Below are 25,065 nucleotides of genomic sequence, written 5' to 3' on the forward strand. Positions count from 1 at the left end.
GCGACGATGTGGTGGGAGGCGAAGACTCTTTTGACCGCAGGGAGCTGTCGATGCCAGTTGCCACCTAGTTGTAGTGGAACAATCGTTAATGACTTGAGTTTAAAATTGCTTATGAGCTATTTTTTCTTAATTTACCAAGTTGTTGATTTTATAAAATTTTAATTATTTTCGCACCACCACATAGGCATAATCGTTTGGTATTAGGTATGTGTAAGTAATAGATTTATTACAATTCAATTGATACTTATAGCATCTTATACAGAAAAGTGATGTTAGGGCATTTGAACCTTTAAACCTTAATAATCAACTGGTTATAAATTTATATATATAAACTACAGGTAAATTGCAGAAAGAAAAAATATGAACGCTACCGCTGGGCAATAATAAAAATTATATTAATAAGGCAGATTAACTTTTAAATTCAAGGGCGCAACGTTACTTAGTTTGGAGTTTATTTCTCAGGAAAAAAAGGGATAAGAATAAGAAAGAGAATTATAAAAAGAAACAAAGCGCTTAAGCAATTCGCGGAGACGGCGATAACGTGCGCTTATTCAGGGGCATGCAGGAAAGTTCCTGTGAGTGACGGTTCGAAAGCATCACTACTCGGACTCGTAAGGCGATAACTAAGTTCCGAAAAAACTCTTCGAGTTACGAATATCCAGGTTTTCAAGAAGAGTCTCATTACGTTAATAGTACGGCGGATTTGTCATTGGCTTCAGTAGTTGCTGCCAGAGTTGAGGCCGCAACGAAGCCCAAGCAGTTCAAGCGTATCCGTGACTGGCCTTACAACATCACTTATAAGCGTAAATCCTTAAACAGAATGATCATACTCTTCGCGCACATTAGCGGTAAAGCGCCAGTGCTAAGACTTCAACTTTTACCGCATCGCGTGCGCCGTGTCGTCGCTATTACTGAAAACGATCTTCAAATTCTTTCCTGAGGTTTTCAATGGGATCTCAGCGCCTTCGAGAGAGGGCAGCAAAGGCAGAGCCAATTGCTTCTTTAGATTAAGTGCTTTTCTCTTCACCGCGTTTATTTTTACGTCCCATATGGGCATTACTATTGTTTACGGTATCAACTTGGGCTTTTCGACGACGCGTAGACTGCTGTACCAAGTGGGATGCGCCCGTATTAACTCGCAGGGACTGGGATGTCGTGTATATATTACGCGAACAAAAGAGGGGGGCAGCAGAGATCTCTGTGGGACCCTCTACAGCAAGTGGACTTTCTTGTGGCAGCGCACTGTCACTACGAATGCGAAAAGTACGATTATAAAGGAATGACCATGAAATGTTAAAAAGGACCTCGTAAGACACTCAGCATAGGCAGTTTGAGCAGAAGGTCTCCGAGTTAAACGCAGTGGAGGTGACTTTTCAAAATTAAGGCCGCGAAATGGTCATTCATGAAAATGTAGTATTGTGTTGAGTGATCACACCTAATTCCAAATTGGCATTTTTCTCCCTATCGCTCTTTTTTAAGTCCGGCGCAGCTTCGAAAAATTTCCCAATTGCTGAGAACGGTTGATGGGGCATATATTCGTTCATGTCAAAAGTAGGTAGCGGTGTCTTCGAAAGATTACCGTAGTGCTGAGTTTTAAAAGTTAATGGGTAAGATACATAAATTCTTATACTGGGGATTAAAAGTTGTTTCGTAGCTCAGCAGTTAAGAGAATTGAATCGTAAACCCTAGCTCGGTAGGTTCCACCTCTGTCAACGCGACTCTATTTTATGGTTTAAAGGATTTATTACGTTTTTAACACAACGCTCTCTAGTTAATTAGTTTTTCATATTTGTCGACTCCAGCCCCTTAACACAAGTTGACTTTGCGGGTAAGAGATATATATATACATTGGGTCTCGGTTTTGGGGAAGTTAAAAGTTGTCGTCGTAGGTCGACAGTGTAGTTCAATAACTCGCAAGGTTGGATAGTAGCATCAACCTTTTACGGGGCCGATCTCAGTGTTAACATTTTGGAGAGAAACTTAACATTTTTAAAGTTAACTATAAATAAGTTAGCACAATTCATAAGCAATTTATTTACTACAAAGGAATTTGGAAATAAATAGCAAATTTTGTAAACCTTGCCCCACAAATTTAAAGCTGTATTTAAAAGTTTTATTACAAACTTTTAACAAAAATAAAATTTTTAACTATTTGTAAGTCGAACTTCTTTGAATTTCTTATATATTAAATTTAGCAAGTAAAAGAGGGAACAGTTTACTGACGCTCATTTAAATTTTAATAACTTTAAAAAATCTGTTTTAAAGTTTATTTAATAGTCAGTTCTAATTCTGTTCTTAAAAACCTTTGTCTCTCAACTGCTTACTTCGTTTTAAAGGTATATATAAACTCGAATAAATAAAACTAGATTTCTTAAGGGTTGCTATAAGTAGCTAAAAGCAAAAATTAATAGATTATGGGCCTATCACTAAAAGGAGTTACTTGATAGATTGGCGTTCTACAGTTTCTATGTGTGAGGATAAAAAGACTTCACTAAACTGCTTATAAATTAGCCTGCCTGCTCCAATCAAGACTGCCTAAAATCTACTTGACTTGCACTCCTAGCGAGGTAGTAACTCGCAAATGCCGAAAAGACAAAACAGAGGGAAGTAGCTGAACAAGATATACATATCTCGTTGGTTCTCAAATGGTTTAACCAAAGATAAGGACATTTCAAAAATGTCTATTACTGAGTTACGCATAGTAGAAGTGCATTATATTTAAAGAAGGAAAGTGTACGACAATCAGCCAACTATTTACTTTCCTAAGAAAATGGCTTAAAACTTCTTAAAAGTTTCTAACTAATTTCTTTAGCGTACGTTTAACAATAATCCACTTATTAAAGTGGTATGCAGTTAGTGGGAGCGGCGCGGTTATATATATAGTACTAGTACCTAGTACCTACCATAGCATAGACACTAATAGAACCATAGCTCGGTAGAGAAAGTACCGATACCATAGACTAAGCTAGACTCAATCTAGTAGGTACTAGCAAAAGGTACTAGTACTATATATATAACCGCGCCGCTCCCAAACTTAGGAGAAACAACGGACTGCTATTGAAAGCGGTATAGTATAAAATATAATAAAAGAGCAGAAATAAATTTAATTGCGTACTGTTGCGGGGAGGAGCAGCAGGAGTCGTAATAAAGTTAAGTTTACCTAAACGTTTATGATTACAAATCATTCCGTTTATCAATCGATTCTTAAAGCTTTTAACGGTTAAATATTATTCTTCAAGTTTCAGCAGTTCTATAAAGTGTTGGACCTTTTATATAATAACAAATATATGTAATATTTTATTATAAACTTTAAACAAAAAATAAAACTTAAGTGATATATTGAATATACGTATTCAAGTTTTTCTTTAACTTTCGGTGGGACTATAGAGTTCAATCCGATTTGATAGCTATAATCAAAACTCTTATTAAACTTTTTAATTTCTTAAAAACAACTCAAACGTTTGAGAGTCGCCGGAGGGGGCCACGTGGGTCACTTCCTTCCCAGTCGACCCAAAGGTAAGCTGGTGGCCGTCCAAAAATAACAAGTGCAGAATGGCCCCGAACATTTCACCCCAACCAACTCCAGCAATGAAAGTCCGCCGCTGACGGTCGCGACTGTATGGGAGATAAGAAATGTTAAAATATGCTTTGCTTAGTTTGTTTCACATTTGTAGTGGATAATTGTTTATAGTTCACTTAGAATATAATCTAATGACAAGACGTAATAGGTGTCGATTAGTTTTCATTTTAACTGGACACGTGTTTTATTTTGGTAGTATAACAGAACAAGCCGATACTAAAAGAGGCTCTCTTTAAGACAATATTAACTACTATTGCAGTAAAAAAGTAGTTAAATTGCTGCAGTCTGCTTCATTGACCAATAAAATTGTTACCACAAAGATGTGATCCGCAAGCCAACTTATCAATAAGTAACATTATTATGAATAGTCGCGTTAACAAATATATATTAATATATGTTTTTTTTTTATCGTCATTAGACTATTATGGAAGTGCGAACCTTTGAGACACGCAAGAAACAGGAGGCAGTGTAGAATAACTTCGCGAAAAGTCGTTGGCCAAAGGGAATTGAGAGAAGCGGCTGCCCTGCTTGCCGGATAGAGGTTGGACCCCATGATTCCAAACGGACAGTTCTCTCCGGCGAGAAAACACTGCTGGGAAGAGCGGTGGAAAGTTTTTCTCTTTCTCAAGTTCAACAAGTTTTTTTTCCATCTCGAGGCTTGCAAAAAAGTTTTCGCGAGCGTGGGGGTACATGTCCTTCTGGCGCTCGAGCTCCACCGGAAGCCGGACGCCGCTGACAGAAGACACCTCTCCCTGAAAGCACGTGATTCCTGTTCGATTAACGACTTTCACGAAGAAAGCGCCCGGCTCTTCCCGCCAGTCCAACGAGAATTTGAAGTCACTCTCGTAGAACTTGCACTCAAAGTGGGCCAACGTTTCCATCAACATGCATCGCGCCTTGTCGGTGTAAAAAGTGACCTGTATTTATTTATTTTAAAAAAAGAAAAAGTGGAGGAGCAACGTTAAAAAGAGGATACCTTTGGAGTCTTAGAGCGTACAAGCTCAACAAAGCTGCGGGCATATTCGTAAAGCTTGTGATACTTTTCAGGAAGACTTTCAAGCCGATACACGTCGCACGCTTTTTTCTGAACAGTAACCTTACGAAGTAAACGTTAGAAACGGTAATAAGCTGATAATAATCATGCAAACTTCCATTCCGTCCTCAGAAACTTGAAAGGAACCGCAAACAAGCGAATCACTACTTAGAAACTCAATTCTGACCACTAATGTTAGATGTGGAGCACACGCGTAGTTGTACCCAAAAAAATTCGCATACCGCTCTCATTAGGCCCCAAAGGGCCGATACTTAGTATGCGATTGGATACTCTCTTCGTAATAGGTCGCAGGCGGGCCACACAAAGCGGCTTTATATATTTTAATAGTGCTTGGTTTCTTAAAAATGCGTGATTTAGAATTTGAGAAGTCGAAGGGCGCTTGGCGGGATCCTCATATTAAAAAAATAAAAAAGAAGGGCGAAAAGTGTGACGAGGGGTTAACAGTTTGCAGGAGCAGCCGGAGAAGGTCTCGGGCGCTCGAAGGAAGGTCGCGTGGCAAAGCCACGTTATTATCCAATGGCTGCGTCTAAAAAGTAAAAAGTCAAAAAGGTATAAACGAAAACTTTTTTGGCTGCATCTCTTTTTCTAAATAAAAGTCAGTAAAAAATGAACGTGAAACAAGGAGGTGCCGGTGAGCATAGCAGAGAGGATGCATCCCAAAGACCAGATATCGACCGGGAGCGGCTGGTACGGCCCTCCTCGTACGACTTCCCTGAAGATAAGCAAAAGAAAACTCAACACATCACTCGGTGTAGTAGTTTGAGATAAAACAGGCGCTGGAGTTATGGAGATTTATAATATAGTATTTAGAATTTGCTTGTGGCTCGGCTGAACATTCAATTTATAAACTTTTTTCTTGTATTACTACGAGACAAAATAGTTTAACGGTGCCATTTAGACGAAGTATTGGCAACAGTTTACTAAATCCATAACCACAATTAAATTTGGACGCATTTCTGTAGAAGCTACAATTTATTAACTATTGGGGCCAAATAGATTGCCAAACTTGCAAGGGTCGAAGTAATTCAAATAGAAAAGTTTTAAAAAATACTGAAAAGACAAACGAACGGTGCGATGTAGCGGGGAGTCCCGCATACAGTCCCACACGTGCTCCGGCCGTGAACGGAAGGTCTCTCCCACGTGGCCAGCCCAAAATCTGCAATCTTCTAAGTAAAAAACACGAATTAAAAAGAAACAAAGCTTCACAGAAGTGTTAATAGAAAACTTTTTTTATAGCACAAGAAAGTAAAACTTACCAAACTAGTAAATTGAAAAATAAAAAATAAATATAAAATCAGATTTCATTCTTTTAACGGAAAAAGAGAAAAAAAGTTTATTACTAACTTAATGAAAAGGTATATTCACAAAGATTACTAATAAAGATAGCAGTAAACTATAAACTATAAGTAGTAAAACTTAAAAAAGATTAAGCAAAAAAATTTCAAGGTAAAAAAAAGAGGAAAGTAAACGTCACATTCATTTCCTTATATATAAATTTCTTTAACGAATCCCAAATAAACTGTGAACACCTCGCTAAGTATTCAAAAATATTGTTCATATTTTTTTAAAATAATTAGCAATTTAAATTTTTAAATGCTACAAATTTTTAAAAGTTTTTTAATAGTGATAATAAAAATTTTAAGACGCAGTTTTAAAAAAAAGGTAAAAATAAAAATTTTAAAAATTAATAAAATTAAAAATTACGTTCAAAAAGTTAAAATTTTTCTTTAAAAACAATACCACGTGCATCTTTTTAGTCAAAAGTATATTTGCCATTTTTAAGTCGCGATGGGCAATCTTGTGGTGGTGCAAATAATGCAGTCCGCTAACAATCTCAGAAAAGATTCTTTGACTCTCTAATATAGACAAACCTAAATGAAAATTAGAATAAAATTACTGAACCTTAAAGAAATTTAAGGATATATTAACCAATAAAGTTCACCAAAAAGTTAGACTTATAACAAATATTAAGGCATAAGGGGAAAAAATTGGCAATATTAAAGTTTTCCTTGTTACTTCAGCTATTAAATATACCGAAATTAATAATAAAAATCAAAACTAACTTGTGTAAATCATTTAATTCAAAATGTATTTAGAGAGTTAAAGGGTAATCAAAGTTTAGAAGAACATTCAAAAACGTAAAATCCATATAAAATTATATATATAGAAAAAAGTAAATGAAATAAAAAATAAAGTGAGTAGAAATTTAAATTTTAAAGAACAGTGAAAAAATTATTTAAAAGGTTTTCAAAAACAATTAAAAAAGATCTCCAGACTTAAAATAATTTGTTAAAAATTTAACAGATTCTATTATAAAGGTAAAAGCTAAGAACCATTCCTCTCTCTGACTAGTTTTTCAAGTTCCATTTCACAAAGTTCAAGTATTAGATAAACGTAATATCGATCCTGTTCCAGATATTAAAATTAGAATACAAATCTAGAAGTAATTAATTTAAATCATAAATCAATTTTATTAAAAAATAAAGCACGACAGAAGTCACCGCATCGAATAAAGAAAGAATACCCAAATTTAATAATTATAATTAAAAGAAAGTAGTCTATACAGCTCCACAATTTTTTCCATCAACAAACGAAATCAAAAATTATAATCAATAAAACAAAAAAAAAAATTACTAAATGGAAGATTAACAAACTTACCATAATAGTATTATAGAAACACACTAAACTAATAATGCATAAATATAAATCAACAAAAAATAAAAGACAAGAGATAAATAACTCTATTTTTTTTAAAAAGGTAAAGATTAAGCATAAATCAAGACTAAATTTTACAGTATAAGGAATATAATTAATTTCTTATATAATATTATACAGAAAAAAAATGTGTATTAGTATCTTTATTTATAGTAAGTGCTAAGCTTATAATTTACGTTACCTCAAACGATTCAAAAACTTTTAAGATGGTGGGATGCTCTAAACGAGTATGTATTAAAGCTTCGTCTCTTATTCGCCTCTCCGTTTGACGACTCAGTTTTTTTTTGTCAAGCTTATATTATTGTAATAAGAATTTTTTAAGTAAAGAAAATAAAACTATAAAAAATATATTGTAGACCATCTTGACGGCCACCAAGGAATTCACTTTGTTAGACCATGCTTCAAAAACCTTTCCAGAAGTCCCTTTTCCTCTAAACTGTCCAAGTTCATAACCTTCTTTCTGTTTGTGTCAAAATAACACCGAAATGGCTATAAGAATGCAAAATCTGTAAAGCAAATGTCGAGTCGTACAAGATAAATAAAATCCCCGTAGTTATAAAGAAATATAAGAATAACGCCACTTTCAGGGTAGTAGTAACATGAGAGAATACTCCATCCGTCAAAATATTAGCTGCGTTATTTTCTGTTCTTGATTCAAAACTCGGTTCGTAAGCATTCGGTAAAAAATTACTATTCCTTTAAATTACATGAGAAGAGAATTTGGTAAAGTTAAGTGAAATCTTAATAATTAAGTATAAGTTTTATAATTTATAAATAGAATATGAAATAAATAAAAAAAACTTTTCTTTAATTGGAGTATCCTGGTAAAGTCTATAATTATATGAAGAAGTGGAATACATTAAAGAAGCATGTCGTCCAACTTCTGATTTATATTAGTTTACTTTACAATTAAATTTGAATAAAAAAAATAATGGCTACAAAAAAAAACTTAAAAAACTAAAATTGAACATATAAAAATCACCATAAAAACAATGGTTAGGGGAGAGGGCAGGACGGGACTGAATGCATAGAGAAGAAGGGGCGGGGGAGAGGGACTCGTTATGTAAGAGTATCAACCATTCTAACTTTCCAGTCTTTTTAGTAAAAATTAATTTTACTAAGTACTAGATATAAAAAAATTATAGTTTCTTGTTAGTAAACTTAAAAATAGTAAATATATTCGTAATTTTATGACCTAACAAATTTAACAAAAAGATATTTATAAAATACTACGTCAACAGGGTAGCTAGTACTCTACTGTCGACCGGTCTGGATTTGTTCGTGGTAACTAAATTTTACCTGTCCACTGTAATTTTATTTTTGTAATGGTTACCTTACAACCCCGTCAAGGTATTTTTAGTAACTCCTTTATAGCTAACTAAACTTTGTGACAAACCAATGCCATATATTAATTTTTATATAAGTGTGTAAATCAATTAATACTGATGTTTTGTTGACCTGGTGAATAATAACATTTCGTGCAACATAATATTTCAGCGTTAGTTGATAACAACTTAATTTAATTATTTTTTAATACCTTTTTTTTTAAAATTAAGCGAAAAACGTATGATAAACTGTCAAAGATATAGTTGAGAAAGTAATAAGATGCTCAAAAGGTGTTCTAATTTACCTTTTAGTTACTTGTAACAGCTCTAACCGTTATAAACTAATACTAGAGTTAGAAAAATGCTAAAAAGTGGTACAAGTTCCATAAGTCCTTATCATTTTTGTGTATTAAAGCTATAAAAACCAATTTTCTAATAAATAAAATGTTGTACTATATTATATGATTTCCAGATTTTATAATTATTTAAGTTTCAAGTAACTGCGTCAACTATGACGCCTTGTGAAAAAAAAATTTAATGCGAAAATAGGCTTGGTTGTTGTTAACAAGATGGAACCCAATGTCTACCTGAACCTTCGAACGCTAACCTTAATAATTGGTAAATTATATGTAAATATGGAGATTTGAAATTTTTTAAATTCTAAGTACAGCTCTTATGTGTTAAACTTTTACCTCTGCAATCGTTTAGCTGACTAATAGGTAAGTTGGTAACCAAGATAACTTATATTATTGACTTCTTTCTATTTTGCTTTTTTTAAAGATTTTTTTAATAATAAAAGTCACCAATCACTTATAGCCCTCGTCGTAGATATCTGCTCAAAAGTGATGTGGTATTGTATCGTAAGGTAGTCTCAAATCTCCTCTTGATGGGACAATCTAAAATCAGCATTGTGTTACTGCGTGCGCACTATGATAACCTTTTGCAAAGCAAGGAGTCGTAGCTACATACCTATCAAAAAGGAATATTTAGCAGATGTCCGCTGTGTGCTCATCAAAAGGTAAACTTTGAGATTTTTATTGGTGGTTTGTACTTTATTTACTAATTACTTTAAGTAAAATAAATTTGTATTTTTTAAGTACTATTCCATACCCGGCACTTGTCGCGCTCTGCTTAGATTTAATAGATTCAGATTTCCACGCTCTATAATGCATTTTTTAGCGCAATTAGAGGTACAGTTATGCTGCCAATATAAAACCAATTACCGTCAATTTGTCGTAAAAATAAAACACACAGAGTAGGGTTTACACTAGTTAAAAACATATTCTTTTATATGACCTTGTCTTTCTTCATGATATAACATTACTGACTCTTTCGGTCCATCAACTGTGATATCATAGTAACTTTTTCCTTTTTTGAATATAGTTTTGAGTTCCCGAAAAACATGTGTGCTGTTTGCCGTTTATCTGTAAACTCATGCAGGACTTCTGCTCTTTTGTTACTTTCATAAAAAAAAAATTCAACTTTTTCTGCGTTTTAACTTATAATAGGCAATAGAGCTTGGACTTTAAATCAATTGTTTTCTTCGCATCCTCCGAATTAATTTTTTTTTAATGAAAAAAATTTTCAGTGCTTCGTTAACGTGTTTGCTCACCCTCTTGTCCTCTGCGGTCTATTTTTAATGCTCTGTTCCAGAACAATGTAACAGGTTATACAAGGTAAGCCACCCCGGGGCGGAGAGTTGACGTCGTAGCTCAGCGGTTAAGAGCAAGTATAAACTCAAGGTTGTGAATTCGTAGAGCTCCACCTACGTGATCTCTTCTTCGGGATTTGATGGTATTGTATTTAAACTTCATCAATTCCTCCTCAAGAATCAATACTCCCTTCTTAACTGTATTAAATTGTTCATAAAAAGCTTTTTATAATTCTTATAGTTTTATACAGCTTCTAATAAATTGGTTCCTCTTATTCAATGTACTATAATTATGAGATTTCGTCCACATTATTCACATTTAAGTTCATGCGATTTTAAATATTCGTTTAACACCACATAGAGCCCTGAAAATAGATTCATTAACGTCGGCGCTTATTTGTTGTGCTTCCACTTGCAGACAGAAAGTTTGCCTAACTGAACCATATATTAGTATTTAACAAAAGCGCTAACATCGATTTAGGAAATAAATGTCACAATTATTGTTATAACTACCTCATTTGCCACTTATCCTTATTAATGCTTCTCCTTTCTTTAAACAGCTTAAAATCTTTTAGCTTGTAAACTGTAAAACTTTAATACTAAGCTACCAACGCTTATTGGAGATTACGGTTTTACAGCTTTTTCTGTTCAGGAACCGTTATGTATGCTAATATAAGGCGAGAATAAACAATAAATGGTGCCAACAATGAAAACAAATTCTAAAAGCTTAAGCTTTGTTAGTAGAAGGCTACAGTTTATATATATATATATATATAATACGAGAAAATATATTTTTAGAGCTTTTCCGTTAATGATGCCAGTAGGCTTTTACTTACGCAGAAGGGTTAGTTTAACGAGACTTAGCTAGGTGCCAAGCCTGGTGATTAAATATAACAACAACAAACAGATTGTACTGTAAAAAGGTTCTCTTCCTTTGTCAATTGACACGTTTTTTTAGCTTGCCGCTATAATGTCACGGTATATTATTCCATAAGAGGACCTCTGTAAGCAGTAGTAGGCTATATACCCTATTTTTGGGACTTGCTAACTTTATTTTAAATTTTCATCTTTTTTGACTCATTTACTTTTTTTGTAGCTTTAATAAAAGAGGTTGAGAAGTTCATCTACATATAACTTGCGTGCCATGCATATTTATATACTCTATAAATATGTTATTTGCGCTGACCTAGTTGTTGTATACGGTGAAATTGCTAAATATACCATATTCTTATGTATACAACTTTTTTTTATTCTTCCTGTATATTTTAATAACTCTGCTACATTAGAAAACTAGATCATTTTTTAATAAACCTAGCCTTCCTCACAGATTAACCGTAAGTCAGTCAGAAATCTCTTTTTTCTGATTGGTCTAAATGCATTAATATTTTTTAATAACAAAAAGGGCTAACGGATTAACAAAAAGACAGCTATAAGAAGACCCTAGAAGTCTATAACAATAGCTGTAAAATAGGAAGAGATCATTTATATGCAAAATCTACATTGACTTTTTAGCAAACTTTATTTATATCTTTGAAAAAGTAGCCAGCTGTTTTTCAAGGGCTTTACTATTGTCTTCCTTACACAGTTGGCATATTCGAGGCAAATAAAGTATTAATACAAACAAAGCCGGAAAAGGGTTATTACCTCTTTTTATATTATTCCTCCAGGAGAGTTTATGCATGTAGGCTTAACTATATGCCTCAAGACCTGTGGGAAATATCGAGCTCAGATTTTACTAAGATAAAAAAAAACAAGAATCAAAAAAGAGCAAGATATAAAGGAGAACGGTTTAATTTATCGTTAGATAATAACTACCCTAGAACAATAACTTCTACCATATTATATTCACTTTGATGATTAATCAGTCGCACTACTACTACATATCTTTCTCATGAGGCTCAAGAAACTTTACTCATTGTCGTTTTTACCTCTTCCTCTTGCTCGCGTGGTCTTTCTTAATTTTATTTTGAAGCCGTTTAGCTAATATGTATTTAAACTGTCTAACAATAGTATTTGTTATTTTCCATATTCTACAAATAGAATAAATCAATAATAACTATAACTATTTGAAAGCTAAAGTTAAACTAATTGCCAAATATTCTTATTTTAGTTTTATATATTAGTTCACTTAGAATAATATTGATTTGTAATAGATTAATTTGTTGTACTTTTCTTATTACATCCTGTATTTTACAAATTTCTCAGTTTAATAAAAAAATTTGAATGTCCATTTTTCGTGTTATACCTAGAAAGTGGTTCAGGTAAAATATCAGCAATCTTTCTCTCCGAATCAATACAAGCAAAATCAGCTTTTTCAGTTAAGTATGTTTTACCAAGCGATGTGCAATCAGTTTGACGTATCCTCTTTTGTGACATAAGTCCTTTGCAATATTTTTTAGCTACAACTTTAATTTTTTTTACCTGTACTCATTTAATCGATGAGTGGGGAATTAATTTCCTTTGTAAGTTTTTTATGAATATAGTACTTGTGTAACAGTGCTAAAAGTTATGACTTCAGCATAATTAGAGGTTTGTGTACTTCGCCTATCAATTTTATCTTCTAAAAAGCAAGATTTCCATTCTAAACTGTGTTATACACTTTTGCGGTACGATAGTTATAATCGTCGGCCCCAAGATATATCACAGTAACAACCGACAACAATACCATTATATATATTGTTTATTACTTATCTTAACTTGAAAAAGAGTATGAACAAAACAGTTCAAGGCCTTCTCTGCAATTAATATATGATCACTGTTATTGTTCTGTAAAATTCAGGAAGAGAATCACATATAATGTATCATTCGTCGCGCTATCAGCGATGTTTTTCTATGGAATACTCACAAGACTGTAATGTTGACCATTCCTGTAGTCAATTTCGTTTTATGGCTGAAAGTTTTAAACATTAAGCTAGAAAAGCTCTATTTTGGTTTTGACAATTTAAAAAGCTTCTTTCTTTCTCTTAGTTGGAATGCACTTTTTTATTAATTAATATTTTATTTAAGTTAGAGATTAAACGGTTGAAGTTGATTTAGTAACAATCAAATGGGGGCGGAGTTTTTTCGGTCTTTTAAGCTAAAACTGAAATTTTTAAATGGCGTAATTTTAGTTGAAAGAGGGGTGATAATGTTAAGGCTCTCTTTTACCGTTAATAAGTTTGATGTAGATAAGTTTGTTAGGTTGCTTTCGATAATTACTCTTTTCATTTTGACCTAAAATGTCAACTCCTGGCAATCTGCAGCTCTAAAACAGATATTTTTGTTGAAATATCTATAATTCGGGAGAGTGTATCCCTCACTAGTAAAATTTTGACGTAGAGAGGAACGCCATTTACTCCACCTTAAAATTTTCCTTTGTAACCTAAGTCAAAAGTAAGATAAGCAACAAAAAAGCAAATATATTCTTATATCTCAGATCTTAGTCCATAACTCTGAATAGGTGTAAGTACTTGTCACTCACAGAAATTTGGTTAGTAAGGAAAACGGCATCACGTATTGTTATAACCCAAGTAAAGATCGTAACGCTCTATTTATCCAAAAAGCGCAGTGTAAGGGTATTTAAACCTTTACAGGCTGGTATTTAAATCTTTAATTGCTGAACCTTTACTAACCGGTATCTAAACCTTTAAACGCTTTAAGATTAATTGTAAACAAATATATATATATATATAGAGAGAGAGAGAGAGAGACGTACAGATGTGACTAAAACCAAAAAAGCACTGAAAAAAAAAATTAATACGACTGCCGGTTTATTTTTCGTGAACCTTCGTTATATCTAACAACCAAGCAACGAAAATAGTCTAAATACTCATTATAAAAATTGCCTAAAATGGTAATATGCTTTAAAACTTATGACCTAGGATCTTTCCCTCAACACGCAGAACTAACCGAAATTAGTTTAATAAAAACTTAGAAACTCACGAATAATTATAATGAATAAAGAAACTCAAAAAAAAATAGAAAAAGAAAAAATATTAGTAAAATTATATTTTAAGGGCAAATAGAGAACCACTGGGAGTTAAAGCAGAATAGTCAAGAACGAATGTAAGGCTGACTTCGTAAAAAATCTAAAAACCTCCCCCTAGCGATGTAAGTTCTTGCAGGTGCCAAATTAGGTCCAAAGTAAATCTCCTTAAAGGACTATAACACGTGTAGTTTTACATAAATATTGTAAAATAACTTTGATTGGTGCGTTATGCGTCTGGTCCTATTACAAAATGTTTATAAGCTACGATCACTAAGCATTTAGGAGGAAATCTCCAGGAAAGTGGGGTTTTAAAGCAGCTATCAAGGCGTCCCTTACATATATGCCGCCTTTATCGTCTTAGTTCCTCAACAACTGCTGTTCGCGTTCCCGTTAAGTTGCTTGTTTTTAACATTCTTATTATTGTTTTTTAAGACAACTAAGAAGTTTTCCTCTATGTCATCTTTAACTCTAGGAAATATTGCAGTGATATGATTAAATTTTGCATTAAAGGTTTCATTTTAGTACATAAATGTTAAGTTTTAGAACTTGTGTCTTTGCTCTATGTTTGAATGGAATTTTGTAATTTAGGGGAACCACTGTAGGTTTATAGGAGAAAAATATTGCTTTTTCAAAGCTTTTCCACTCCAACCTAAAGGTGGAAAACCCGTCTTTAATTCCAACAACTTTTGCTGATCACACCTCGGTATATTAATTAACAGCATTAGTAAAAGTTGCTTCGTGCTTTCCCATTGACAGTGTTTTCAGTGTGCATCCCTGCCCGGCGAGGAGTTGAGATGCCTTACATGCCTAAGTCTCCCTTCGATGGTTTGGACGTTGAGATCGCATGACATTCCGCGAAGAACAAAGTTCAAAGACTTGTCTTCTAGTAGTTGGTAGAAAAAATAAGGTAGCGCTTCCTCAGGCATGGCAAAGTGTTGGTTCGAAACTCGTCTGCTGTTGCTGAAAATATTTCTTGACATGCGTCCCTAAACTTTGGAATATTGGGTCGTCGGTTTGCAGGAGTTTCACAGAAAGATTCCACTTCAATTTTTGGCAGAGAACCAGCCGCGGGAGGTTATCATTTTAAGTGGAGCTGCAGCCGCGGAAGGAGGTATTTCGGGCGCTGGGGGGTGGGGGCGGGGGGAGTGCTCCCCTTCTCTAAGTAAAGGCTATCTTCGTGCTATCTAAAAAGCATATCTGTGTATATACTAATATTATAGGTACTGAAACTATATTAAAACAGAGATTTAGTGGTATTACAGGTAATTTTTCTAGCTCTTGAACCTTGCCTACAAATATAATTACGTATAATATTGTATATATTTATTTGTAAGGGGCTTTTTTAGTGCTCTATCATGGAAAACTTCTAGCTTTTCATCAGGGATAGTCGCGTATAATTTCTATTGGGATGTTTAGGGGAAGGTGCTTAATATATGGTAGTCGTGGCCAACTACCATTAATAATGACTTTTCAGTTGGATGAGATTGAAGTTGCGCTTCCACCGAAGTATACGTACATTTCTTATTGGGGCTCAGAGTATGGTCACGGTTCCAGGCCCTCGTTACATATGTATAAAGCCCTAGTTAGATTTTAAGTTTTTACCTCGACCTCCTTCTTTTTTCATAATTGCTAATATGGACGAGGTAGACCCAGAGTCCGTAACGCAGCTGTTAAACATGGGCTTTCCAGAGGAAACTGTCAAGAATGCCCTTACCAAGTTTAATAATGTAGTCCAAGCTGCTGGTACTTATTTATAAGTTTTACACTCTGACTTTAGTGAACTATTTTTATTTATGTATTATTTCTTAATTTGCGAAGTTAGCGTGTTTATTACATACAACTAAGAGTGGATCCTTAACAGTCAAGATGATATTGATCACTTAAATAACCGTCAGCATTCAAATTTAAGTGGGGAAACCTACGTTAATGAAGAACATTCCGTTTTAAGTCCTCACCAACGCTACCTTGCTCTCTTTTCTACCTTTCTTAATGACTTTAACATCGTTTGTGAAGGAGCTATCATCCATAAAGAGGAGGTCATACAATATGTAATTTTTTTTTATTTTTAATACTTCTCGTTATCTAATTAGTGCGTTGCAAGCTTTGATAATGCCTACAACCCAGATGGTCTGTATATTTGCACGAATTCCTTTGTCTGCGTGAGCCGTCGTTTCCTAGACCTTCACCACCTCTTGACTGGCCAGAATGTTTATCTGCATATTACGAAAAAGTTGTTGCAAATCGAATATAAAAGGCCTTTTGTTATATTCTAAAGTTATTTAAAATAAAGACTTGATCCGCGGTTAAATGATACTCAAACAAATCTAGAAGCGAAGCCTTCTGTGCTTGGAATTGGTGTTCCTGGTATCATTATTAGTGCTACCAACTTTAATAAGACGTTAAGAATTATAAAAGGAGGATTCAACGTCGAAGAACGCAGCTTATACAAAGATGTTTACTCTCTCTACCTTTATAATTCTGCAGAGGAAATCCTTATTGAGAACAACTCTAATCTTCCTTCCTTTGTTGAGCGCTCAGGTCACTTTAATATTTTTTAACATTTTGAATCACTGAGTTAGTTAGTCCATTGATTTACCACCTTTGCGTTAAAATATTTTTCTTATGTTAAGACGAATTAATGCACTTTTTAATACTATCTTATAACAATTTAATTAAAGCCTGAGTAACTTTATAAAAGTAGTAACTGAACATCTGAATTTAATTAAGTTAATTAGAATAAACTCATTATAGAATGGATCTCAGACTATACAATGGGTGTACTGTTTTTATGGGAAATACTTTTTTTAATTTTTGTTTTGATTTCTTTTTGATCTTCGAAGGGCTGAACTTGAAGGTGTAAATGTGTTAACTATTACGATCTTTTTATCTTTTACAGTGAAAAGAATGTCATTGTGTAAGAAGGAGGGATTCTATTCTAATTTTTTTACTTATAGTAAACTCGATCATACGGAGTGAGTCTGGCTTTAGCAGAGAAAAAGTTGCAGAGTGGCAGGAAACACTTAAAGAATCTACTTACGCCAAAAGCTTAGTTCAGCTTGATAATGGCGTAAAGGTATTCACTCCTCTTCGAAGAGTATATATTTTCTTACAATAAAGCTTGGCTCTAAAGAAAATTCTCCTTGCTAAAAGTATTTTTGCTCTTTTTTAGTTGCATATGATTTGGGCCTTTAGCACAACTTTTCTTATTAAAGCTTCCAACGATACTTTACGTTAATTTACGGAGATACTCATATTAGATTCCTCCGACTGGCCATCAGTGTCAGAAATGTACATTAAAGCGAAATCTTTGGCTGAACTTGACAGTAAGCTCATATTATGTTATATATGCTTAACCTGACTTAATACTTTATTGCGAAGTCTAAGTTTGGCTTTGTTTCACGATAAGTTTTAGTTAAACTACAGCAGAAAATATAGGTACAGCGGTTTAAAATTTAAGACTGCTTTTTTCTCACGTGGTCCTGTGGACTTCCTGTCGTTCGACTTTTAACCAGTTGACTTCTTTTAGGATGGCTCGATTCTCTGCGGCCGGAAGCAACCGGGCATCGTGGGGAACTCGCACGCTCTTCTGCACTACCAGCTAACAGTCATATGTTTCTCGCTTGTCCAGTAATCATGCTTATGCTCTCTTAGCGCAGAAGTATCCTCTTTGCGTGAAACTGGGCACTATTTCTTCTCAAGGAGCCGACGTCTATTCCTACCCCGAAGTTCTTTTTATATTAGCTCTCGTTATTACTATTGATATAATTTGCTAAAGGACGAGATGGTGAAGGATCCCTTCCTCGAGAAGCATCTATCCCACTTTGGGATAGACATGCATGTAGTAGTTAATGTTGTTTTATTAGAAGTTACTATATAGAAATTACGGCCAGATTCTACAAAAAACCGAGAAGACAATGGCGGAGTACGACATCGATGTGAATTGGAAACATGAGTGGTTCATGATATCTACTATTACTCTTCTTTTTTATGAAAAAGTTTACTTGTTACAATAAACTGTATTAAGTGTTACCAATTTGTCTTACCCTCCACACATAAGGCCATGCCACGTATTATGTAGTTTTTGTTGAAATTTTGTACTCCTCACATATTAGGAAGTGCCGCACTCTCTGTGGGGTGGTTCGGCTTTACTCACACACGCTGCGTTAACTGTAATCTTTAACTATCAACACGGGGGCTGGTGGCAAACTGCTGCTGTGTATTAAACTATTATTGCAAGTTTAGCTAATTAAAAAACTTACATCTCTACCGTGACTCGAAGGACTACAGCGTGAGTAATGCTGCATCCTAATAGGCAGATGCTTAACCTATTGAACACTAATAAAGTTTGCCCTTTTGAGGCTCTCAGCTTGTTAGGGATCGACCTTTAAACTTTTTATTTTTATTCTGTTCAGGGACCTCATAACCGAAAAGGATTACGAACTAGAAAAGTGTTATGGGCCTGGTTTCACAGGAATCATCAACCTCGGAAACACATGTTACATGGCCTCCGTCCTGCAACTCATTTTTTCTTTAAAAGGCATATGGCTCTCGTTATATAATTTTACCTACAGAGTCGTTGCGTTTTATAACTGTGCTTTACATTGGCTCTATCCTGGTTTGAAACTTTCGAAGCCGTCTTATTCTTAAATTTTATGTGTAGAATTTATTGCAAAGTATTATGATGGCTACTACGAGTGTGTCAAGGAGAATATACTGGCCGATCCTGTAAATAATTTTTCTCTACAAATGTCCAAACTTGCCTTTGGACTTTGCTCCGGAGAATATTCGACTGAGACCCAAAACAAAATTCTTCGAGGTACCTTTGAAAGATCTCTTTACGACATTTGCGTATAATCAATGTTTACTGACTAAAAGTGTACTTTTCTTATACAAAAGGGATTAGACCGTCCATGTTCAAAGCGCTGGTAGGTAAAGGCCATCCTGAATTTGCCACTGGTCGGCAGCAGGACGCTTCGGGTTGCCATGAACCAACGCGAGTGCGTGCGCCATCATAACGTGCTGTCTTCTAGAATTTTATCAATATCTTATGGAGTACATTCACCGCAAAGAGACGAGCCGCGGACAACTGGACCCCTCACAAGTTTTCAGATTCCAATTGGAAGAAAAGCTGGTGTGTGGCGCGAGCGGCCACGTGCGCTATACCCAGTTTTCCGAAAACATGTTGTCCCTGACCATTTCCAGCGAGATGGCAGCCAATGAGATGGAGGTGCGCTTCTGCATGGCACGTGTTATTAGGGATGATGTCTATTTAGAGAATATATTCCTACTCTGTAAGAATCATAGTAGCCTGTTTTGTCTTCTTCTTGCGGAATACTCTGTTGATTACAAAACTGCGACTGATTGATATCATTTTTAATAGTACTTGGATTATAAAAAAAGAGTGGAGAACGGAGAAAAGGATGCTTCGCCGGTTTACTTGAACGTAAGTCTTTTTCCAGTGATTTGTTAGCAGATCTTATCACTTGTGTATTTCATTATTCTGGTTTATTTTGGAGTTTGAAGTTTTTCTTTCCATTCTTTTTCATATTGGACATACCATGCTTTTGTGTTATACTGAATGCTCACTTCAGGAGCGCCTCACCGAATTCTTGATATACAATTAACTGTATATGATTATTCTCTAAAAGATACCTTTGGAAAAATGTCTAGAAAAATTCTTTGCCGAGCAGGTTTTATTAGAATGGGTTTCTTCCGTAACCAAAAGCAAGACAATAGCAAAGAAGGTATTCTATTGGGTGTTATTTGTAACGTTCTACATCTATTTTTTTTGCTAGACCGTCCGATTTGCCACTTTTCCAAAATACCTGCTTATCCACATTCAAAAGTTCTACGCAGATGAGGCAAGTGTAACTCTTCTACAAACTGTCTACTAATACCTTATGGAAATTTATTCGTAGTTTCTTACGTAAATTCGAGAATTGTAAAATTTCATTTATAGAACTGGACGCCGAGAAAGTTGCCGGTGTGCATCGAGTTTCCCGACATTCTGGACTTGAGTTGTTTCCGACCGCACGGTAGCCCTCTGTACACCAAAAACTGTATCAATGCCATCTTCATTCTTTGCAGTGAGAGGTGACGAACCTCTTCTGCCGGAAGACGAGGGCTCCGTAGAACATCCGTGTGGGGGTTTATAGAAAGCATATTTTTTCACACTTTTATGCGTTTTTTTACATTCTCAAAAGTCTAATATCCGTACAGTAATTTGTTGGCTTGTTCGTTATTGCTATTTCCTTTCATTGTTGTATTACTTTCTCTTTTTCTTCATAGTAGTAGTTAGTCACGATATAAAAGTCAATGAAATTCTGAAAGTAGTAAATTCTTATGGCTTCCCTCGAAATGTATGTTTGAGGGCAGCAGCTTTGATGAAGGATGAAGGTTTCTAATCGTTTCGTTGTTTGAATAATTTTTATTTACTCTATTCTGATAGTTACCTACAAAAGTTATTATTTGTATAAAAGTTGTCGTTAGCATAAACTATTGTTGAAATTATCTTTAAACTTACTTGCTCCGTATCACCATGACACCCAAGCACTAAATAAAGTTACTACTAAATACTTTGAAGAGCCACTATTTAAAAAAATACTATTATATATGGGTTATTATTTATTTCTCTAATTTTTTTGTCGTTTCTGGAAATGAGGGGTTGAAAGCGCTGTGCACTGGTGCTTAGCTAACAGTGGGAATAGTGACGCTAATGCTTCCTTGGACTCTTCTTTGCTGGAGCAGTTATCACTGAAGACAAGCTCCGCAGTAGAAACCAAGAGCCCGTCTTTCTTTTGTTCTGCGTCAGTCGCAGACTCGGACCTGACAAGCATCATGAATATGGGATTTTCCCGGGAGCTGGCCGCCCAAGCTCTGGGTAACACCGGCGGAGACGTGAACAGAGCTATTGATTGGTGAACTTGACTCCCTTTTCTTTTGTTCGTTTCTGTAATTTGTTTGTTAAGGATATTCTCCCGCTCTGAAGCAGATGCGTTCGGTGCGTCCAGTGTAGAAACTAGCAGTGGGACATTTTCAGTTAACGCTTTAGCCCAGCACGGAGCTACCGGAAAGTATAGGCTCACTGGTAAAGTCACCTCTTATAATTAATTTTTTAAGATAGCGTCAAACTACTGAAATATTTCTTAATTATTACGCTAATAATTATCAAAAATGAGCATTACGTGCAGATATTTGTCTGGTGTACTGCACTTATAGAATGTGATTCGTTACTCGGGAAGACAAAAAGCCGTTAACAATGATAACCCATTCGCCCTCTCATTCATGCCTTGTTATGGTCAGGCCTCATATCGCACATGGGCACTTCTGCTTTTACCGGGCATTACGTTTGCCATTTGAGAAAAGAGGAGAAAGGCGACAAGTTTGTGCTGTTCAACGATGAGAAGGTGGCCGTTAGCGAGAACCCTCCTCTTGCGCATGGATACATGTACCTGCTGCATCGTTTGGACAACGAGTAGTGGTTTGTATTTCAATGAAATACCAAAAATTATTTGCTTATTTATTACAGATTTTAGGTAACAGTACTATATTTTAAGACTTTAAGACTCGTTTTAACCTATTTTTAAAGTCTTTATCAAAGTTAAATATAGCGAGTATTATTATAAATCCAATAAAAATTCAGTTTTATGAATAGTCGGATACTACATTTCTCTTTTTAAAGGGTTCTTTTCATTTTTATATATAAGCTATAAGCGAATTAATGCAGAGATCCCACTTATATTATAAAGATTACTATTAAACTAAAGATGGCCTTTGCATATAGTTTAAGGGCCCTAAGAAAACAGTAATTGACTAAGGTTCGCTTTTGAAATTAAAATAATCCTATTAAACCGGAATCTATCTTCTTGCTTTGTTCAGTATAATGCCTCGTTCGTACTTTTTTTCTGTTAACGCCGCTATATAAAATGCAAAGCTTTAAAAATTCCAACTATACTAATTTAAAGAATGTCATTGCTTCTGAAGACAAATAATGACAGAAATATATTATGAGGGGTTGTAATCTAGATAATCTTAATTGCTGTGTTGTAACTATGAACTAATTTACTAATTTTTTTATGTTGCTAAAACTTCCTGGATTCTAGTATTTCTTACCTTTTACAACAGCACTTCTTTGTTATTAACGATGATAAAAATATATTTATAATTAGCGTGTACAACAATGAAAGAGGTTTTATCTCTTTCTTCACTTTAACCACTAATTGTCACAAGTTATACCGGGTATTTAATGAAACCGTTAACGTAAAGTTTACTTCAATTTAGGTTGTGAAGTTTTTGAAATAATGGATGTTCATTATGATTTTCTAGAAAAGGACTATTTTATGTTCGAAAAAATATTTGTGAACAGTCAAAAGTGGTACTTTCTAAGTATCCTTTAGACTACTACTTTGTTAACAAAAACTTTAACTAAAACACCTTTTAGACTTTTTAGGTTCTATATTAAAGCTAGCCTTTTAAACTAAAATTGTTACTTAAACTACAATGCGTCAGTACTCATATTTAAAATAATTATAATATGGTTTATTAAGAACATATTTTTTGAAAGACAACTACAATTTGAGAGTGCCTTATCCTGAAAAGGTTACATACTTTGTGAAGCGCTGAACTCTAAATAAACGTTAGGTTTTCGTAAGGGAAATTTACCTTTTTCGAGCGCGTCATTAGAATCTTAACTGATAAAAACTAACAGTTTCTGAATTCTGTTAGCTGAATGCACCTAAGTTGAGAGATATAAAAACCTCCTAACATGGGAGTCAATTCGAAAAAGTTATAAACTGTGCGCACGCAAGAATTAAGTTAAAACCCTTGAAAAACTCAACCGAAAAAGCCCTGGACCGCTTAGACAATTTTAAACAATTGATGGTGCCTAAAAGAATGAGCTTTTATGCAAGAGTTAGCGGAAGACGAGACCCACGCCCAAAAGTTGCCTATTCTGCTTTATTAAAGTTGCGGAAATTGTGACTGGTTTATGCGATTTCCGTGGAGGAACTCCACAACACAACAAGCTTTACGGCTTACTAGGTCTATAAATAGGCCTCAAGCCTCTTGTAAAAGTTTGTGGTCATGGACTTTCAAACCCAATGACCGAGTTTCAATTTCCTATCTCTTATGTCCATATGATAAACCTTTTTTGTTGAACAAAAATAATAATTCGGAAAAAAAAATTAATTTAAAAATAATGTACGATTTTTTAAGTAACACTTTTATCTCCCCGCCTACTTACAGCCCGTAGGAAAGAAATTTACTCTTTAAAAATCGTTCATACAATATATAGACAATATAGCTAAACTATGTGAGCCTAAAGCAACGGCTCTTGTTTTAAAAACTGACATATCTATCTATACACTATTGAAGATTGTTTTGCTTCTAAAAAGATGACTATCATGCGTCCAGAAGTTAATCAATTTAATAACGAGAAAAAAATAAATAGCTAAAATTCGCAAAGCCCTATATATAATTTAAACTGCTATATTGTGGTCCTTTTATGCTACATACTTAAAAGTTATTATTGTTAATAAGAAACCTGGAATGTTCTTTTGTGTATGTTTTAAAAAGGTTGAATACTGCTAATAATGGCTTGTACACGTATGTGTAGGCACGGCAAACTTAAAGCCATAATTTGTACAGACGCCATGTGCTTTAATCTTTAAACCTACATTAGTTGCCCTTCTGAGAGATTGAAAGTCTTTTAAAGAAAACTCTAAAGGATAATCACAGTTGCAATGTAATAGTCTGAGATTTCAGGTTATACTACAGTCTAATTTTTTTGGTATAACTTTTTATAAAATATTAAACCATATTAGTGTACCTTACATGTTCTATATGCCAAGGGTAAATTTAAGTCAGTGAATTTAGTAAACTAAGGTAAATGGTCGAATCTCATACCTACACTGCACTTGCGCCGTTGCCCTAAAGGTATTTTAGTATATTGGTGTACTATTAACTTTTCTCGCACTCATTTTATTGGTGGTGCACAGTGCGTTTGTGTTGGCCATAAGTTGACCTTTTATACCGTTTAAAGGTTTATATTCTGTTCAGTAATGTAAGTTATAGTCTTAGTTATAGTGGTTTCAATTTTTAAAACCTACCCTGGGTGTCAAATCTAGATCATAAGACCATCCTTATAAAAGTTTATTTCTCAAATATTTTTGTTCCGTAAAAACTAGCAGTTAAGAGGTCTCTCATAGTGGGAAACTAGTCAAATGAAAGGTGACCTACAAAAGTTTGTCCTTCCCCGTATAAACTATTATTTCAAATCCCGTCAGTAAACTAGGGCCTAGCACCAAATCAATTAGCTTGCTCAGTTGGTTAGTGGTAAATTTTTTGGATTTTATTTGTCATTTTAATGTTACCAAGTATTTATATGCTGTTTGTGTTAATAGATTTGTGTGAAGCTCACATGTATATCCGTTAATTTTTATTGATTAATCTTAGAAAAATTACCGTGGCCTCTATCGTATAGGGAGCAGGGCACTATAATAGGGAAACGTACTGTCTACGCCACGGTTCATGGGTAGTGTCACGGTACCGCTGCTACAAGCAATGGTTGCTGCTAATTGGCTACAAAGTAGACTTAAAGAGATGATCAAGTCGGCTCAAAGTTTTAAGGACTAATTTATAATAAATATAAAGTATGTTATACAGTAATAAAGCATTTAAAGACCTCCAATAATATATTTGATAATTTATAACCCGTTGGTAGCGCTGCTCCGTTCTAAAATAACAAACTACCACCTTGAGAGTCAAAAGTTAGTG

General features: G+C 34.4%; 2 protein-coding genes and 1 long non-coding RNA gene across 10 annotated transcripts; 2 read left to right on the top strand and 1 right to left on the bottom strand.

Annotated features, from left to right (window-relative positions):
- Nucleotides 1-3,142: 3,142 nt before the first annotated feature.
- LOC135145945 (serine/threonine-protein kinase PLK4-like) lies at nt 3,143-8,453 on the bottom strand. Of its 6 annotated transcripts, none has more exons than XM_064078068.1 (17): nt 8,332-8,453; nt 8,151-8,229; nt 7,931-8,045; nt 7,708-7,809; nt 7,531-7,641; nt 6,968-7,040; nt 6,375-6,505; nt 5,703-5,800; nt 5,247-5,346; nt 5,077-5,160; nt 4,856-5,024; nt 4,729-4,802; nt 4,557-4,676; nt 4,019-4,497; nt 3,460-3,615; nt 3,328-3,407; nt 3,143-3,266 (listed from the first exon to the last, which is right to left on the bottom strand). In XM_064078068.1, the coding sequence occupies exons 2-17, from the start codon at nt 8,207-8,209 to the stop codon at nt 3,235-3,237; spliced, it is 1,983 nt and encodes a 660-aa protein (XP_063934138.1). In that variant the 5' UTR covers nt 8,210-8,229; nt 8,332-8,453; the 3' UTR covers nt 3,143-3,234. The 6 variants fall into 6 exon arrangements, with proteins under 6 accessions (XP_063934138.1, XP_063934141.1, XP_063934143.1 ...); XM_064078071.1 differs by having other exon boundaries at nt 8,208-8,232; XM_064078073.1 differs by having other exon boundaries at nt 8,151-8,232.
- Nucleotides 8,454-10,029: 1,576 nt separating this feature from the next.
- Nucleotides 10,030-10,557, top strand: LOC135145969 (uncharacterized). The gene is made up of 2 exons (XR_010283630.1): nt 10,030-10,129; nt 10,183-10,557. It is a non-coding gene; the product is annotated as an uncharacterized LOC135145969 (long non-coding RNA).
- A 4,952-nt stretch (nt 10,558-15,509) lies between these two features.
- LOC135145934 (ubiquitin carboxyl-terminal hydrolase 5-like) lies at nt 15,510-21,943 on the top strand. Of its 3 annotated transcripts, XM_064078055.1 has the most exons (29): nt 15,510-15,554; nt 15,627-15,714; nt 15,767-15,861; nt 15,940-16,035; nt 16,138-16,328; nt 16,383-16,419; nt 16,471-16,522; nt 16,583-16,656; nt 16,708-16,830; nt 17,247-17,365; nt 17,550-17,615; nt 17,819-17,896; nt 17,949-18,017; nt 18,068-18,130; nt 18,183-18,247; nt 18,705-18,829; nt 18,953-19,108; nt 19,189-19,269; nt 19,323-19,519; nt 19,673-19,735; nt 19,941-20,036; nt 20,088-20,153; nt 20,252-20,327; nt 20,380-20,439; nt 20,581-20,688; nt 20,954-21,209; nt 21,261-21,379; nt 21,595-21,772; nt 21,821-21,943. In XM_064078055.1, exons 2-28 carry the CDS (start codon nt 15,701-15,703, stop codon nt 21,768-21,770), a joined length of 2,721 nt encoding a protein of 906 aa, XP_063934125.1. In that variant the 5' UTR covers nt 15,510-15,554; nt 15,627-15,700; the 3' UTR covers nt 21,771-21,772; nt 21,821-21,943. The 3 variants fall into 3 exon arrangements, with proteins under 3 accessions (XP_063934125.1, XP_063934123.1, XP_063934124.1); XM_064078053.1 differs by having other exon boundaries at nt 16,383-16,522; XM_064078054.1 differs by having other exon boundaries at nt 16,383-16,522; nt 20,584-20,688.
- Nucleotides 21,944-25,065: the final 3,122 nt, after the last annotated feature.

This window comes from Zophobas morio, unplaced genomic scaffold, assembly GCF_036711695.1.
Source record: "Zophobas morio isolate AGI-343-1 ecotype UQ-CSIRO unplaced genomic scaffold, CSIRO_AGI_Zmor_V1 ptg000203l, whole genome shotgun sequence".
Taxonomy (NCBI): domain Eukaryota; kingdom Metazoa; phylum Arthropoda; class Insecta; order Coleoptera; family Tenebrionidae; genus Zophobas; species Zophobas morio.